The sequence below is a fragment of the Giraffa tippelskirchi genome, chromosome 12 (assembly GCF_054371585.1).
Source record: "Giraffa tippelskirchi isolate mGirTip1 chromosome 12, T2T-mGirTip1v1.2.pri, whole genome shotgun sequence".
Taxonomy (NCBI): Eukaryota; Metazoa; Chordata; class Mammalia; order Artiodactyla; family Giraffidae; genus Giraffa; species Giraffa tippelskirchi.
The window spans coordinates 109319952-109338480 of NC_137286.1; the positions used below are offsets into that span (position 1 = coordinate 109319952).

The window sequence follows — 18529 nt, forward strand, 5'->3', positions numbered from 1 at the left end:
TCACCTGCTTGCCACAACTAGAGAAAGTCCCTGTGCAACAACAAAGACCCAGGGAAGCCAAATATAAATTAACTTAAAAAGTGGTTTTCTGAATTTTTATCTCATATTCTCTAATTTATTTGTGAAATTTTCTAATAAGTCTAGCAAACTAAAATCTTGGACTACCAAGTCTTTCTATTCTCTTATTGGCTGTATTCAATTAGAACGTATCATATCCTCCCCATCATTCAAAATCTGGTCCCAACCTATAACTCAATTTAGGTTCATTTCTTATCACAGACTGGAACAGTTGAATATCAACCATTTGTTGAGTATCTATGTTTCAAATACTGTGCTAAGTGATTATTGACATCAAATAACTGTAGTTTTTATAACTATAATTTCAAAAATACTAATAACCCCATTTTGGAAGTTAGGAACCTGAGACCATGTAGTGGAGCTAAGCATAACTGCTTGTGCTACAAAAATACTGAGCTAGTCACTGTCCACCCAACTGCCCTTGACAATTCATAACACCAAGAAACCTACCCAGTGGGTGCTCACATATACACACATACACAGGGGCACACACATATATTTTATTTACTTAATTTCTGTTCATCCAGTGTCACTTGTTTAAAGTATCACTTTGTAGAACTTTTTATTGATTTCTTATTCAAGACATTCTATTCTAAACCCCAATTTAAGGACTTCCCTGGTGGTTCAGCGGTTAAGAGTCCACTTTTCAATTCAAGGGACACAGGTTCAATCCCTGGTAGAGGAACTAAGGTTCCACATGCCTCGGGGCAACTAAGCCCATGAGTCACAACTAGAGAGAAGCCCATAGGCCACAAGGAATGGTCCAGCAAGATGCAACAAAGATCCCACGTGCCACAACTAAGACCCAACACAGCCAAATAAATAAATAAATGCATTTTTTTAAAAACACCTGTTTTACACTTATAATTGGCATTTCTTCTAGTTCACTAATATTATTGGTATCCAATATCTTCTTTCCTACAAAAATCAGTATCTTTTTTTAATCTTCTTTTTATGGTCTATAAAATGTTTATAGCCTGGTCTGAGAGAAAATAAATTGCAAAACAATTTCAGGAACTTCACAAATTTCCACAAACCTCATCATGCCCTCTCTGACCAAGGAACTTAGATTAGAACTTTTGTTCTCACAGTCTAGTATCTCACTTTGTTTAAGTTTAGAAAAACTTGGTTTTAAAGCCTGTCCCCAGAATCTAGTACCTGGTACGTAGTAGCCTTTGCACGAGTGTTTACAGAACAAATAAATGAATGAATCATGGAAAAACTGTGTGAACAAAAGGATCTTAAATGACAGCTCTTAATTTGTAAAATAGAATTATTAAGTCTTATATAAGTTGTGGCAGACATACCCTGGAGTGACCGCTCAGGATCCCGACTCTGGTGTTCATGACTAAGTGTATACCCTTCCTTGAGTGTGAGCAGGACCTGAGACTTGCCTATGACCAACAGTAGAAGCAACAGTGATGCAATGTCACTCCCGGGAATATGTTAAGCTATACAAGAATGTGTGTTGCTACAAACTCACTCTAGAGACTGTCTCTCTAATTGCCCTTGAAGAAGTAAGAAATCATGTTGAGAGGCATGTGTGGCTAACATTTGAGGGTTGCCGCTAAGGCTGAAAGCAGTCTCCAGCAGACAGCCAGCAAGATGCTGGGGTTCTCAGTCCTAAACCTGCAAGGAAATAAATTCTAACGATCTGAAAGGGCTTCCCTGGTGACTCAGGGGTAAAGAATCCATCTGCTAATGCAGGAGATGTGGGTTTGATACCTGGGTTGGGAAGACCCCTTGGAGTAGGAAATGGCAGCCCACTCAGATGTTCTTGCCAGAGAAATCCTATGGAAAGAGGAACCTGGCAGGCTACAGTTCATTGAGCAGCAAAAAGAGCTGGAGAGGACTTAGCAACTAACCAACAGAAACAACCATCTGAAAAATCTAGGAAGTAAATTCTTCTACAGTTTTGCCTGCAGATGAGAATACAACCTGATTGACACGTTGATTACAGGCTTTTGAGATCCTGAGCAGAGGACTAATCCAAGTCATGTTCAGAACCCTGACTTAAAGAAATTGTGAAATTATGAATGTGTGTTGTTTTAAGGCACAAAGTTGGAGGCAATTAGCAATAGAATATATATGGTATGTGTGTATGTGTGTATATATGTATATATATATATACACACATACACACACAAGAGATGAGTAGATGTTTATTTGGTTTGTAATCTAGATGGTTTAATCTAGAAAATGTTCTGACCTCTCAGATTTTAAGGGGAAAGTAGTGACAAATAAATTTCTAAATTTATTTAGAAAAACAAATTTAATAAAGCTCTCAGTTCAGTTCAGTTCAGTTGCTCAGTTGTGTTCAACTCTTTGTCACCCCATGAATTGCAGCACGCCAGGCCTCTCTGTCCATCACCAACTCCCAAAGTTTCCCCAAACCCATGTCCATCGAGTCGATGATGCCATCCAACCATCTCATCCTCTGTCGTCCCCTTCTCCTCCCGCCCCCAATCCTTCCCAGCATTAGGGTCTTTTCCAATGAGTCAACCCTTCGCATGAGGTGGCCAAAGTTATTGGAGTTTCAGCTTCAACATCAGTCCTTCCAATGAATACCCAGGATTGATCTCCTTTAGGATGGATTGATTGGATCTCCTTGCAGTCCAAGGGACTCTCAAGAGTCTTCTCCAACACCACAGTTCAAAAGCATCAATTCTGCAGCGCTCAGCTTTCTCCACCGTCCAACTCTCACATCCATACATGACCACTGGAAAAACCATAGCTTTGACTAGACGGACTTTTGTTGGCAAAGTAATGTCTCTGCTTTTAAATATGCTATCTAGGTTGGCCATAACCTTCCTTCCAAGGAGTAAGCATCTTTTAATTTCACGGCTGCAATCACCATCAGCAGTGATTTTGGAGCTCAAAAAAATAAAGTCTGACACTGTTTCCACTGTTCCCCATCTATTTCCTAATAAGGCTATAAAGAAGCATAAATAAGCCTTTATAGCATAAAGACAATCAAATTTTGTTCTTTTGTTGCCTTTTTTCCTCTTAAAGTACAGTATGATTGATTATCTTTTCTCTATACCATTTTCTGAGGAACTCTAAATTCATTAACTCAGGGACCAGTATTATTGGATCATCATGAATCGATTACAAAAATACCATGGGGAAGTGAACACAACAAGCGACAAAACAAAACCTCTGAACCATTTTCTTTGGCTCAATAAAATTAGTTCAACCCAGTATATGGTTAAAAATAATAAATACAGTTCACAAAATTATTTTTATAAAATACTGTTCCCAGAAGATCAAATTCATGTTTAATTCCCAAAGCATGTTATGGTTAGTGATTTTTTCTTGCATATTAGGATTAACACAACTTCTTAAGACTGAAATTTGATGGAGGCATTATGTTTCTTCTGGACTTTTCTGGAGTATTTTAAAATTTTATTAAGCTTATTTTTCCCTCCCCAAAATGACGGCCTGTATCTCATGCCCAATCATTTTAAATTCTCAATTTTTCTTTGCATGTGTCTCCTATAACTTTAAGAATGACAGGAAAAAAAACATTTTTAATACAATGTTTACCTGATGAAAAATAGATACTCTAAGAATGAGTATCTCAGTTCTGCATTGCATGCTTTCCATGAAAATTACAAATAAAAATATAATTACTACTTCATTATTAAAATTGTGGAAAATATAGACCATTAAAAAGAAATCAATACTCCAAACTGAAGACAACACACACAGTTAACATGATGTGGTACTTACTAGTTTTTTCTGTTTATTTGTTTTTATCTTGATAGAACACAATTTGACTGACTATATTTTCATGTGTTTGTGAAATATTGATTATTTTTTTAGTCAACAAATATACATTGCTGCTTTATTATATGTCAGGAACTATTATGCAAGGAGAATAGGAAGGTGAGCAAAAAGTCTTTAGTGACTGATGGGAAATACTGTTGCTAACAACTAATCACTCAGATTCTCTTTAAGGAAAAGTTTGAAGGACAATGATAAAGAAAAATTGTTTCAATGAAAAGAGCGCTAAATAACAGTCTGCACATATCAGTTCTAGTCTTGACTCACAAGTTATGCAACTTAAGCCAATCACTTCCCTTTTTATTCCTCTGTATAGAATAATTTATACTGTGTGATCTGTTGGGTCCTATTAAGATTTAAATTTTCATTAGCAATGCCCAATAATCCTTGACACAGTAGTTCTTTCACAAGTTGTACATCATAGAATTCATATTATTCAATTTCTCAAACTTCTTAAAAAATGAGATTCATACCCCCAAATTTAAAACTCAATGTCAGTGATGACTATATTGTGTTACACACTGTCTTAACATGTTCATATTGCAGGTGGTTTCTCTGAATAATAAAAGCATAACCTGTGAAGTCAGGTAATCTTGAGTTCATATTATGCCTTCGATACTTGCAAAGTTTGTTGTTGTTCAGTCACTCAGTCATGTCCGACTCTCTGCCACCCCATGGACTGCAGTATGCCAGACTTCCCTGTTCTTCACCATCTCCTGGAGCTTGCTCAAACTCATGTTCATCGAGTTGGTGATGCCATCCAACCATCTCGTCCTCTGTCGTCCCCTTCTCCTCCTGCCTTCTGTCTTTCCCAGCATCAGAGTCTTTTCCAATGAGTCACCTCTTCACATCAGGTGGCCAAAGTATTGGAGCTTCAGCTTCAGCATCAGTCCTTTCAATGAATATTCAGGATTGATCTCTTTTAGGATTGACTGGTTTGACCTCCTTGCTGTCCAAAGGACTCTAAAGAGTCTTCTCCAACATGACAGTTCAAACGCATCAATTCTTCAGCCCTCAGCCTTCTTTTTGGTCTAACTCTCACACCCATACATGACTACTGGAAAAACCATAGCTTTGACTATATGAACCTTTGTCGGCAAAACAATGTCTCCGCTTTTTAATATGTTGTGTAGGTTTGTCATAGCTTTTCTTCCAAGGAGCAAGCGTCTTTTAATTTCATGGCTGCAGACACCATCTGCAGTGATTTTTGAGTCCAAGAAAATAAAGTCTGTCACTGTTTCCATTGTTTCCCAATCTAATTGCTAAGTAGTTTTAGACAAATTTTCTGAAATTCAGTTGTGGTTCAAATGGTAAAGAATCTGCCTGCAGTGAAGGAGACCTGGATTCCATCCCTGGGTTGGGAAAATCCTGTGGATAAGGGAATGGCTACCCACTCTAGTATTCTTGCCTGAGAAATTCATGGACAGAGGAACCTGGCACAAAGAGTCAGACATGACTGAGTGACTAACACTTTCATAATACTATCTAACTAGCAATATTGGTGTATACTCATAAACAATACATTAAAACATTTACTATTATTCCTGATTCATAAGTAGACCTCAATAAATATTACCCATAAATATCACCAACTATCAAAAGTATTCTTAGTGAGAAATTCATCAGTTTATTAATACACAATCCAGGTAGAAGTGGAAGCATATGACAGACAGGGCTTTAAAAACATAAACACAATTTGAAATTTTGTATGTGATTAAATAGAAAAACATCCTTTAAATTAACATTTAAAAGAAACACCAGATAAAAAATATAACTCTATTCATGTTTCTCAATGTGACTTAATTCTGAATTAGTGATAATAAGCTGCTTCTGATCTGATCAAATAGTTGTTTTGGTTTCTTTTTAACTTAGTGAAATTCTTTCATAACTCTAGTTATATGTGTTAAAAATTAGAATCTTCGATTGAAAATCCCCTATTTTTATAAATTAATGATTTTACTGAATTTTACATGGAGTGCATGATCACATTAATAAGTTAACTTTTTAAGGAAATATGATTTATTCTGCTATTTGCAAGGAAGGTGAATCTTTTTGTGCAGAAAAGCTGACAAAACTTAGTGCAAGAAATACTGCATATGTATATGCCCTTTCTGGGCCAGTCGGCTAAGTATACTGTAGGATTCAGAAGTGTCTAGAACATAAAGACATCATCTATTTGGTTACTAGAGGTTTATATAAAAGCCTAAATGTATACTAAATGGGCTTTCCAGGTAGCTCAGTGGTAAAGAATCTGCCTTCTAAATAGGAGACAGGGGTTCGATCCCTGGGTTGGGAAGAGCGCTTGGAGAAGGAAATGGAAACCCATTTCAGTATTCTTGCCTGAGAAATGCCATGGACAGAGGAGCATGGAGGGCTACAGTCCACGGGGTCACCAAAGAGTCAGACACAATAGCGACTAAACTACAACAAAGATATATTAGACTTAGGTTTCCAAAAACTCCTTCAAATGATACCATTGTATTCATTTCTTTAAAAAAAAAAGTATAGTGAGAAATTTACCATGAAATTGTACTAAATTTTAATTACTTTTATTGAGAATCATTATATTTGAAAAACTAGGAATCTATATCAATACAATATTCAATAACTATAGATAATACAAATTTATATGGATATTGTAAGATCACTATAAAAATTATGACTCTTGTGAAAGTGAAAGTCACTCAGTCATATCTGACTCTTTGCGACCCCATGGACTATGCAGTCCATGGAATTCTGCAGACCAGAATACTGGAATGGGTAGCCTTTCCCTTCTCCAGGGGATCTTCCCAACCTAGGGATAAAACCGGGGTCTCCTACATTGCAGGCAGATTCTTTACCAAGTGAGTTTTGGGGGAAGCCTTCTTGAAGAGAAGACTCTTCAAGAGGCAGACAGAAAATGTCACTGAAGAAAAAGGGAACAGTTTGTATCTACATAGCAAGATTAGTACTGGTGAAGATTATTGCTTCAATTATCTTGTATTTCATGCCACAAATTTTTCAAAGTTAATTACAAAACCATGACTGCAGATTTTATATAATATATCATAATGCTATCCCAATATGAATCACTGTTTAATTATGAATCTCTTAATGTTTCTAGGCTGGTCTAATGTATTCTTCTCTAGACATTTACAAATGAGATTAAAGTTAAAGTCCCTTTAAGTGTCAAAGTGCTTCCCTAGTAATTCAGCTAGTAAAGAATCCACCTGCAAGGCAGGAGATCCCAAAAGAAGTTTTAGTCACCAGGGGCCCTCTGAGCACCTCCTCTTCCCCTATGTGACACCTTCTTTCTCTGTGACGAATATAGATGTGTTCTCCATCAAGGAGCACTGGTCTGGTTTAGCACATTTCACTGACCACGATTCTCCTAAGTGAAGTAACTGTGCTGAATTAAATGTTGGAGTATGCAAGGGTGTGTCTTTCCTAGGGTCTTTTTTTTTCCATGTGACCAGATTGTTTAAAAACCCTGAAGAATTCTTGAGCAAACTTGAAAGGATTTCCCCCTACCACCTCAAGCTTTAGAATCTGTCATATCTTCTCCCATTTGGTAGCTCAGCCAGTGCTATTTCCTAGGTTTAAGAAAATGAACATATTGGATAAAGTCCTGGCCTAGGGCAGCTTAGTTTAACCATATTGCTGTATACATTTTTAAAAACTTTACTTCTGTAAAAATAACTGGTGAACTATATAGACAAGTTCTAAAACTATTTGTGCCAGTATGCTTAAAATGGATTTTTTCTGTCTCAGTTTTGGAGGAGGCCCAAAGACCAGAGGAGTTAACCACTGCCACATGCAGAAGAGGTGGTCAAGAACCAGTTTCAGGACATTTGCCTTAATGTCAATAAAAGATGCTTTAAAATTGGAGGAGGGGAATTTGCAGAGTAGAAAATCATTTGAGAAAGAACTGTCCTACATAACCAACCTCTTTACACAAGTCCAGGAAAAGCTGAGTCAATGGAACCACTTAGGTTAATGGTCTTTAGACTAATCAGAACCAAGAGATCTAAGGAGAATATTTAATCAGCTCCCCCAAATGCTGTGAGAGGATTGGTTGCCTCTTTGAGTATTCCTGACCTTCTGGATATGTGAAGTCAAAAGATGCACTTATATTTTCCTTGTGAAACCAAGATACAGGGCATGAAAAACTGAGGACCAGAGGTGGTTTGGAATTTAGATTTTCCTAAAAGATTGGCTGAGAAAAACTTCAGCAGAAAGAAGATGCAATTGTAACTGCATATACCAATGAGACGATACCAATACCAATCAGAAAAAAACCTGCAGAGACTGGGGCACAGTTTAAAAGGGGGCATATGTACAAAAGATCCCCATCACTTCCCTGGAATCAGAGTCAGTTTAAATTTCTAGTAGGCAGAGAACACTGATGCTGGGTGAACACAATAGGATTAGTTAAGAAAGCCCTTTCATGCTTTTTACCTCTGCTTGGTATTTCTACTTCAACCATAGAACTGCCAGTGTCACTATAATATCTAAAGAACTCAGAAGAGTAGCTAGAATATTACAGAAAAGTTACCCTAACCCCATTTGCACTATAGACAATTTAGAAGCAGATCAAGATGGAGTTAGAAGAAACTTTCAATTCAAATCAAACAGAAATCATGGTTGTTACTTTGAGCTAGACATAACAATTATTAAATTGGACTTCTAATTTTTTTCAATTAAAGTGAACTAAGTAGTGATTTTTAAAGAGAAACAAAAAACTAGGATGACCAAAAAAGGTGTAGCATTTGCCCTCAATGTTTTTCAAAGGCTGAAGAAGAAGCACCCTCACGGGGCTTACCTGGAATGAGCAATGATTTCTAACATGAGGTGTAAGTCTGTGCAGAATAAAAGATTTTGCCAATCCCATCCCACTCATTTCACTCTTTCAGTGTACCGACTGAAAAATCATCCAAAATTAAAATAGGTATAAAATAAAAAAATAAATAAAACCCTCACATCACTATCACTCCTCTTCATACTTGTTTCAATCACCATATAAAGTCTTTATTGGAAAACAGAATTCCACAGGACACTTTTTTCTTTTCCATCATTGACTGTGTCCACTTAACTATGTTGTATCAATTCTAAACTGTAAACAAGTCTTCCTATTTTAATATCTTTGACATGTAGATGTCATGCAAAAAAATGGCTTCTTGCAATTATATCTGCAGCATTTTTTTTCTTTTATTTTTCATGGTTCACAAACTAAAGATGCACCATAAAATTTAACAGCCGATATGTCAAGCACATTGATCTATTTCAAAAAATATTAAAACAACAATAAAGGCAGCAAAAACCAACTGAATGTCCATTTACTTGCTCCCCAGAATTACTGTTAAAATTCAAGGGCACAACAGAAAACCAGAAAATCTCCAAGCAAAGTTTTTAAGGGGACTCACCAGAGTTGGGGTCAGAGTTGCCGTCTGCTTCGGTCCTCTTGTCCGGAGAGGCCTGGTCATAGAATTCGTCCTGTGGCTGAACCAGAGGAAGAGGGTGTGAGATCAGGGTTCCACTACCCACCGGCTCGTGGTCTCCTAGACCACTGTCACTGCAGCTTTCCTGGGAGCCGTCGGGGAGGTGAAAGGTAACCCGGCGCTGCGACTACAAAGAAGACCACAGGACACGCCATTAACATCCTTCCTGAAGGACGCGGAGACGGAACGCAAAGCAAAGCAAATTTAATACACAGTACAATGCCGAGGCAAAGTCAAAAATACTTGGAACACATCTGGGAACAAACATTTATTATTTGTCATTTACTATGATGTATCCAGCTATCAAAATACAAGAAAGAATTTCAATTTTGTATAATTTAAGAGAAGAAAAAAAAAAACTAATGATAAACCATTGAAAGTTGTAGAAATAAAGGTAAAGACGAATATATATGCTAGTGGTCAAAGCTATACAAAAGTTAAATAAGTAGAAATACACAAATGCTTGTTCCATAGATCTGAATAAATACATAGATAATGCAATATGGCATTCCATTTCTTGTGGATAACCGAGAATTGTGTTTAATTGAGGGTTTTAAGGTAGCTTTTGCAATGAAGCCATTATTGTCCACTGGCCCTGATTTTGCTACCGATCATTGGTTATAGAATATCCCTATTGAAACGTGTTTGGAATATTACTTTGGCATCTATTTGCACAATGTCACCATCAGAAGTGACCTAAAATGTGTATATGTTACTTTAATAAATTTTAGTGTTTTAGTAAGATCTGCTTAGTTCTCTTGGTATATGTTCTTTTAGCTGATACATTGTATGAGATAGGAGACTATTTACAGTTGTGTGGGGTGGAGTTTTATGCCTGACAGAATTATGTGAGAGTAGTAAACTTATGCTCTACCTCTGACTACACCTAATTTTCACTCTACTTCGATAACCAAAAAAACCTTTCAATATCACATCACATATGACTAATTTTGCTCAGATTTAATAAAATTATGAATATATAAATAATACAGCATATAATATATGGAGATATAATGTATGGCATGATCATTTTATCATACTCAAAATCTGTGTTTTTTAAGAGACAACTTATAAGTTGCATCCATTTCAAAGAAAATGAATCTAAATCCAGTAGTTCTCGTAGTGAAGTCATTAGAGCTAGTATTTATTGAGCGCCTACTTGTATAGAGACTGACACTGTAATTACACTGAGAATAAAAAGGAAAATATTTTTAAAACTATTTCAAATACAACATATTAAATTCCATCTGATACATACTATACTATGATATTTCTTTACCACTTTATAAGTGAGAATAAGAGATATAAATCTAGTGTAATTTATTTGCACTAAGACCGTGTAAATTAGAGTAATATATTGTTTAAACTACTGTGGCTTATGGAAATATTTCCTAATTAATTTGACTCAAAGATGTTTAAGTCTTAATTGGCAAAATTGTGCACAATTTATCAGTCTAATGGGAGGTAGGGGTGGTGACGCATATGGACTAAGAATTGCAACATGGATATTATAATAGGAAGCAAATTGATCAAGCAAATGAATCATTAACTTATCATCATAATGATTGATGCAAGTAAAATAATGTTTAGCTTATCAAGGTAGATAAAAGGAGAATGTTTGAATAAATTAAAATGAAGGAAAATTAGGATACATTCTGCGTTAAGAAACAGGAGTTATAGGTGTCATGAAAGACTACAGTACTTGGTTTTGCCCAAGAGCACCAGATGAGGAGTCAGAACCAGACTTCCTGCCTGAGAGTGCTTGCCCTGTAGAGTCTGGTCCTGGGCAATACACCATTTCTTTGAAGGAGTTCTTGGCCTTGTGAAATGGATGGAGCAGTGCCTTCAGCAGTGGATGTTGTAAGGTTCAAGTAGATAAAATAAAAAGTGTTCTTGTTATATAATACATGACACATGATAGGTACTCAATAAAAGGTAGCTGTGAAAGTGAAAGTGAAAGTTGCTCAGTCGTGTCCGACTCTTTGCGAACCCATGGGCTGTCCATGGAATTCTCCAAGCCAGAATACTGGAATGGGTAGCCTTTCCCTTCTCCAGGGGATCTTCCCAACCCAGGGATCGAACCCAGGTCTCCCATATTGCAGGTGGATTCTTTACCAGCTGAGCCACAAGGGAAGCCTCAATTCTCGAAATTCATATCTGCACATTCTCTTTTAATCTCTGGGGTATCAATGTTTAGCAATTATAAAGATGTAATACTTTCACCCCAGAAAAAGTATTGTTCTTTGGGAAGAGAACTGCAGTCTTGGCAGGCCTCACATTGTGCCTGTAGGTATGTTAGCCCAGAATCTCTGAGTGGAAGCTGCTCTGGGACAAGAGTGAGGGATGAAGATCAACAGTGTAGAACACGGGGTTTTTTCACAGAGAAAGTGAAGGTTTTCCCACTGTTCTTTCAAGAAACCTGTAATTGTTTGTATATGTAAAGAAAGAAAGAACTTTTTACTTGTAGCCTCTGGGAATTTTAATTTTGGGTTATCGCCATGGAAATGTGCCCCAATTTAGGTTATAAATATAGTCAAACCCTGCCTGACTGAATTGGGACACACATGCTATCATGAGACTACTTCAGACTTTCCAAAGTCTGGACACTTATATTTTGCTTTCCTGAATCTATTTCTTACCATTTCCATTTTCTCTCATGGGAAATATTATTATTTTTGCTAAGTCTGGTTGATGGTTTGAGTGTCACAATTATGTATCTAATTTATCACTAACAAAGTTAGCTCCAGATCCCAGGCTGGCCAGAGAAAAAATACGATGGAAACAATAATTACTAAAGCTGATCATTGTTATTTTATCTCTGGACTGCCGGTATGGATTCTGACCACATTAAGCTTCCATCAGAGACCCTGTACTCTATGCCAGAATAAAGGGCCATGCATACAAATACAGAAATGTCCAGGATCTTGCAAGTTGGAAGGTATGACACTGGTTATATTTGATAAACATCACTAAGTACTTTTACAATACTTTTTCTTATAGGTTAGTGTGAAGGAGAGCAGAAATTTAAGATGCTCTGAGAAGATACACATGTTTCTGTGTTGGGCACTGTTTTTTAAGATTACTGAGAGAATGAGTCACCTAAGAATACCAATCATTGCTTTAATGCTTCTCTTACGTGTCTTACTGGTACAGGATATTATTCACCAATGAATGACTCACATTAAAGCCTACAATTCCAGTCCCATTAATTGAGAGAGATTCTCATGCACAAAGATTTGCTAGTAAGGTACTTTGTGCCTTTTGTATAACATAGCAAAATGGTAGAAAAGGGTAAAATGTCTAGTAAGTAACTTAATTATATGATAGCATATAATCGAATCATTCACAATACTTAAAATTCTATTAATGTTGGCTTAAAACTCAACATTCAGAAAACTAAGATCATGGCATCCAGTCCCATCACTTCATGGCAAATAGATGGGGAAATAATGCAAATAGTGAGAGAGTTTATTTTTTTTTGGGGGGGGGGCTCCAAAGTCACTGCAGATGGTGACTGCAGCCATGAAATTAAAAGACACTTGCTCCTTGGAAGAAAAGTTATGACCAACTTAGACAGTATATTAAAAAGCAGAGACATTACTTTGCTGACAAAAGTCCAGTCCATCTAGTCAAAGCTATGGTTTTTCCAGTAATCATGTATGGATGTGAGAGTTGGACTATAAAGAAAGCTGAGCACTAAAGAATTGATACTTTTGAACTGTGGTGTTGGAGAAGACTCTTGAGAGTTCCTTGGACTCCAAAGAAATCAAACCAGTCCATCCTAAAGGAAATCAGTCCTGAATATTCATTGGAAGGACTGAGTTGAAGCTGAAACTCCAATACTTTGGCCACCTGATGCGAAGAACTGACTCATTTGAAAAGATCCTGATGCCGGGAAAGATGGAAGGCAGAAGGAGAAGGGGACGATAGAGGAGGATGAGATGGTTGGATGGCATCACCAGCTTGATGGACATGAGTTTGAGAAAGCTCTGGGAGTTGGTGATGGACAGGGAAGCCTGGCGTGCTGCAGTCCACAGGGTCGCAAAGAGTCAGAAACAACTGAGTGACTGAACTGAACTGATAATCTATTGTTAAGTGTAAAAATCAGGTTAGCAAAAGTTTTACTGAGTAGAATTGATTTTTTTTTTTAAGTGCCTTGGGTTACACCATTTAGGCTTCTCTGGTGGCTCAGTAGATAAGAAATCCACCTGAAATACAGGAGACTTCCTGCAACACAGGAGACCCAAGTTCAGTCCGTGGGTTGGGAAGATCTCCTGGAGAAGGGAATGACAATCCACTCCAGTATTCTTGCCTGGAAAATCCCATGGACAGAGAAGCCTGGTGGTCTACAGTCTGTGGGGTTGCAAAAGTCAGACACAACTTAGTAACTAAACCACCACCTAATGTGTCTTGAGGTGTGAATATGTGTAAGCTAATATATGATTTCACACATTAAGTATTTAAATTGGTATTGTTTGGTTATGGAGTTATGATATTTAAAATTTTTATTATTTTGACTATACTAAAGTTATCATACGTTCAGTTCAGTTCAGTCACTCATTCATGTCCAATTCGTTGCTATCCAATGGACTGAAGCATGCCAGACTTCCCTGTCCATCAACTCCTGGAGCTTGCTCAAACACATATCCATTGAGTCGGTGATGCCATCCAACCATCTCATCCTCTGTTGTCCCCTTCTCCTCCTGCCTTCAATCTTTCCCAGCATCAGGGTCTTTTCCAATGAGTCAGTTCTTTGCATCAGTTAGCCAAAGTATTGGAACTTCATACATCATATTTATTAATTATATTGTATTCATAGTATCATACATTATATTTACAATATTAGAACATATGCTATTTTTAAGTATTTTTCCTCACCACTTATAGCAAAATAGAACTTAGTCCAAGGGAAAGGGAACATCTGATAGACAGTAGTTGGGCTTTCTCTTGATCTCAAATATCAAACAATCTTCTATCACGATGCAGCTACCCTAACTTCCATTTTTAGTTACTTTACCTAATTTTTAATCATTGCAGTTAAAGATCTTTGCCTTTTCCTCAAATCACAAGATAATATGAATACAGACTAAGCCAATTATTATAAGACAAATAAGTAAATTTACTAGTTAATGGGTGACATTTAAAATAATTGTATTTTTGAAAATTATAAATTATTTGTAAGTAGAGAAAAGTGCCATAGAATTATTTAAATATGGTTAAATCCATAGAAAATTTTTAAAATACCTTTACAAATAAATATTCCTTATTTTGGTTTAGTTATTTTAATCACATTTAAAAAATATAATATCATATCTATATATATATAATCTCTAAGTAGTACACATACACATATACGCACACAAACATATCAGCCAGAGATTACTTATGATAAAGTAAAAAACAAAGTGTTAAATTTCCATATATGAACTTGTTTTTGCTTTATTTCAGCATTAAATCCAATGAATATAGGCTTTTTTATTTGAAATAATATTTTCATATATATATTTGCTCAAATAGCAAAGAAAACCATACCAACAATGGTTAAAAAACTCTGCAAACTGTAAACTGCATTTGAATTCAAATATTTCTTATAAACGTTAATTGGAAATATTTTATACTTTCTTATTTTTAAGAGAAGATACTTCCATTTAAAATTTAAAAGTAATAATAAGAGTATAGTCTTAGGTTGCAAGCTATGGAAAGAGGAATTTTTAAATGACAAAATAACACACATTCAGCTAAAACCACTGATTCAATTCAATAGCAAGTTCCTCAATAGCTTCTTGCCATCTAAAATCAATGAGTACTCTTCCTCTTAATAAAATCCTGAGTCAAGTAAAACTCATAGAGGTTTAGAGGGTAAATTAAATGCAACCCAGAAAGCAATTTGTGGTTACAGTTTAATTTGCTATTACTCAACACTCCCAGGCTTGACTAGAAACTAATATTACTATACATGTGTTCTTCCTCATTCATGTTTAAGCACTCTTATCAAGAAACTAAGACTCTAAGAAACAGTTTTGCAGGACAAAATTAATACAAAACTTTTCAACTGGTGATAAATGAAATAATTCTGAGTACAGAATTTGTTTATAATGAGTCATTTTATTATTTGTTACTGGTAAATTGAGTTAATCTCCTATCCTTTTGATCAGAAATACTTATGCTAAAAAGGTTCTACTATTGCAGAATTTGTGTACTTTTTTAAAGCTGGAAATCATCTAGGGATTTTCTAGTCTCTTTGAATTTGTTACATTTATTTCAAATGAGTAAGTGAGGTAAAGGGATTTGTCTCTGTAGGTTTCAATAGGAACTTATGTAGGTTTCATTTTCTGATTTCCAACAAAAAGGGCTATCCATTTATCCCTTCATAAATAATTTTTGAGAACCTACTTGTATAATTCATTAAAGAAACCTCAACTAAAACTGAAAGTAGGGCAGGCCTGTAGGAGGAGCTGTCACATTCATAGTCAGTTACTCTAAAGTGACCCCTGTGGACACCTTTCACTAGAAGTTGTCTCCTACTTTACTATCTGGGGAAGTTGAAAACTTCTCTGTCTCCTGAATAGCCCAGCCAATCAGAGAGGATAGCAGCCCAAACAATGAGAACCTTCATACTTTGGATTCACAGCTTCTTCCAATAGACTCTGATTATTACATTTCCTCCCAATTCTGCCCTTTTCCTGAAACACTGCTCCCTTTCCTTGTTCTCTGGATTTGTCTAAGAGCCACCATAGTTTGCATAACTTGAATTGTAATTCTCATGGCTATGTCTGTATAAACTCACTTAGGCTGGTAGAATAGCTGGTTATTGTATTATTGAAGTTCAGGTACTATCAGGTAAACGCCATCCTATTAATACCTGCTAAGAATATGATGGTGAACAAGACAAAAACTGTATCACACAGCTTCCTAAAGAGTAGAATTTTATTAGGTTACTCCTTAATAGTTCTGAGCATGCTTTCAACCAGCATCTGTGTCACCTATTTTATAATTTGATTCCATTCATATCTTGCAAACTATGCAGACTTAACCAAGGTCAGTGCATGAATAGACGTTCACTATATTAACGTTATTCACTACAGTTAATATTAACAATATAGTTAATATTAACTATATTCACTATACTTTTTACTCCCTAGGTTATTCCATCTTTGTCCATCGTCCAAAGATGCTTTTCTGTGGGGAAATTCTGTCTCCCCAGCAAGAAGTTTGCAGGGAGTATTGCCCTGTTTTAAAAGTAGCAAAATGAAACATGGTAGCAATGAACTAGAGGTCAGTATTTCCTCCTTTCCTTTTTAATGTTTACATTTCAGAATATTTGGAGAAAAATAAGAAGGCTAAGTTTATGTTGGAGAAAGATGTATTTGTATAATAACTTCGCTGACCTAGGTAATGGATGTAAAGTTATCAGCATCTTTAAAACAAAATTTTTGATTCCTAGTGTTATCTACGCTATATAAAACAAGACTAGGGTGCAGATGATACCTATCTATATAAAGTTGAATAGCATTTTCAGGGGAAATGGGGAATGTTCATCTATACTATATTCATCGTCCTGTTAACCAGTTTGATACCTGCTGTCAGCGACTGCTTCATTTAAGGACAGAGTTGTGGGCTTTTGTTCTAATTTCAGTACTCAACTGCATGATAGTGTAGGAAGCTTGTTTCAGTTTCTATACATGTGGGGAAACTCACAGTAACTTAAACTTAGCCTATTTCCTTGACTTTGTAAATATCTTACCATGAAATGACTTCCTTAAATTAAAAACAGGCTTTTTGTACTTTGTAAGTAAAGTGCTTTGAATACCTCATAGGACTTCATATGGCTGGAAGCCGTGTGTAATGACGCATGATGAAATTTTTAACATAATTTTTTATTTTTATTTCCTTTTGATCTCAGTATAATCTGTGACAAAGTTAGGTAGAATTTCTCTTCACATTCAAGAACAACTGATAGCTTTAAAGAACTTGAGAGAAAACTAAATTATTTGTACTGTTTTGGGGTATAACTTTGGTGCTTGAATTTAAATATCAGAACCATAAGAGAGGCATTTTCTCCCTTAATCATTTTCCCCTGTGGGACATCAGAGAAAGGGAAAAGGGTTAGAATCAACTTTCCTCTTTGGTTTGGTGGCATCACCCTATTGGTTTGGTGGCACCACCCTACTCTTAAATTCCCTCTAGGGTCCAAAGCAAACAGAGAGGATTAAGAATTGTTGGCACTGTTGGTTACTTGCTCCTCATATTCTTATTTGGTTCCTACTATCAGAAACACCCTCAACCTATTTCTTACAGTTAAATGTTGCCCAGTAGGAATGCAGTGCTTTATCTGAGCATACAAAATAGAAAATGACTAGAGTAAACAGGAGCAACTGCTCCTTAATCTACAAGCAGAATTCTTGCATCTATAAATTATATGTACAGAAATAGAGAAGAAACAACTCAGCAAGAGGCCTTTCCAATTTAGTCTTCTAGTATAAACAAATGCATGTGACGCAGGCAGTTACCCTTATCATATTTATGGAATCTGCATACACGATAGTCATAGCACTTTAATTAGAAACTCCACTCAGTTATCACTGTGGTTAAGTAAAATTACAGAACTCACTGATATAGTATGTGGTATTTTACCATAAGTGAGCCTTCTTTGGATAACAAAAAATCATTAGAAAGTATGTATCAGATCTGTCAGTGTAGTTAATATAAATAGTCTAATTTGGTGTTTAGCTTTCAGGAATTTTTCTCAGGTAATTTTAACAGAAGTAACAAAAAGAGGTAATTAGCATCTCCATAGCATTCCTTTCTGTTAGTAGTTCTCAATACAAAATAAAGTTATAAAGCAAAAAATAGGACATATTTTCTTCAAGAATGTTGTATTTTTCAAAAGGCATTCCCTAAATGTATATTATATTATATTTATTATTAGGCTTCCCTGGTAGCTCAGACAGTAAAGAATCTGCCTACAATGCAGGAGACCTGGGTTCAATCCCTGCGTCAGGAAGATTCCCTGGAGAAGGAAATGGCAACCCACTCCAATATTCTTACTTCGAAAATTCCAGGTAAGGTAATTCTGGAGGAGCCTGACCAGCTACGGTTCAAGGAGTCCCAAAGAGTTGGACACAATTGAGCGATTAACACTCATTCACACTCATATTACATAACTTCAGACAGTGGGTACTTGACTC

At 36.1% G+C, this 18529-nt stretch overlaps 1 protein-coding gene and 1 long non-coding RNA gene across 2 annotated transcripts in view; one reads left to right on the plus strand and one right to left on the minus strand.

Moving 5' to 3' along the window:
• The window catches only part of PCDH9 (protocadherin 9), a 1072888-nt gene that overhangs the window by 352781 nt on the left and 701578 nt on the right, over nt 1-18529 (minus strand). Inside the window, exon 5 of the mRNA XM_081552151.1 lies at nt 9267-9468. Within this exon, the coding sequence (XP_081408277.1) occupies nt 9267-9468 (202 nt within the window). The remainder of the gene's footprint in view (nt 1-9266; nt 9469-18529) is intronic.
• The window catches only part of LOC145530597 (uncharacterized), a 98258-nt gene that overhangs the window by 49192 nt on the left and 30537 nt on the right, over nt 1-18529 (plus strand). Inside the window, exons 2-3 of the long non-coding RNA XR_014071925.1 lie at nt 16484-16616; nt 18271-18403. This is a non-coding gene — a long non-coding RNA (uncharacterized LOC145530597). The remainder of the gene's footprint in view (nt 1-16483; nt 16617-18270; nt 18404-18529) is intronic.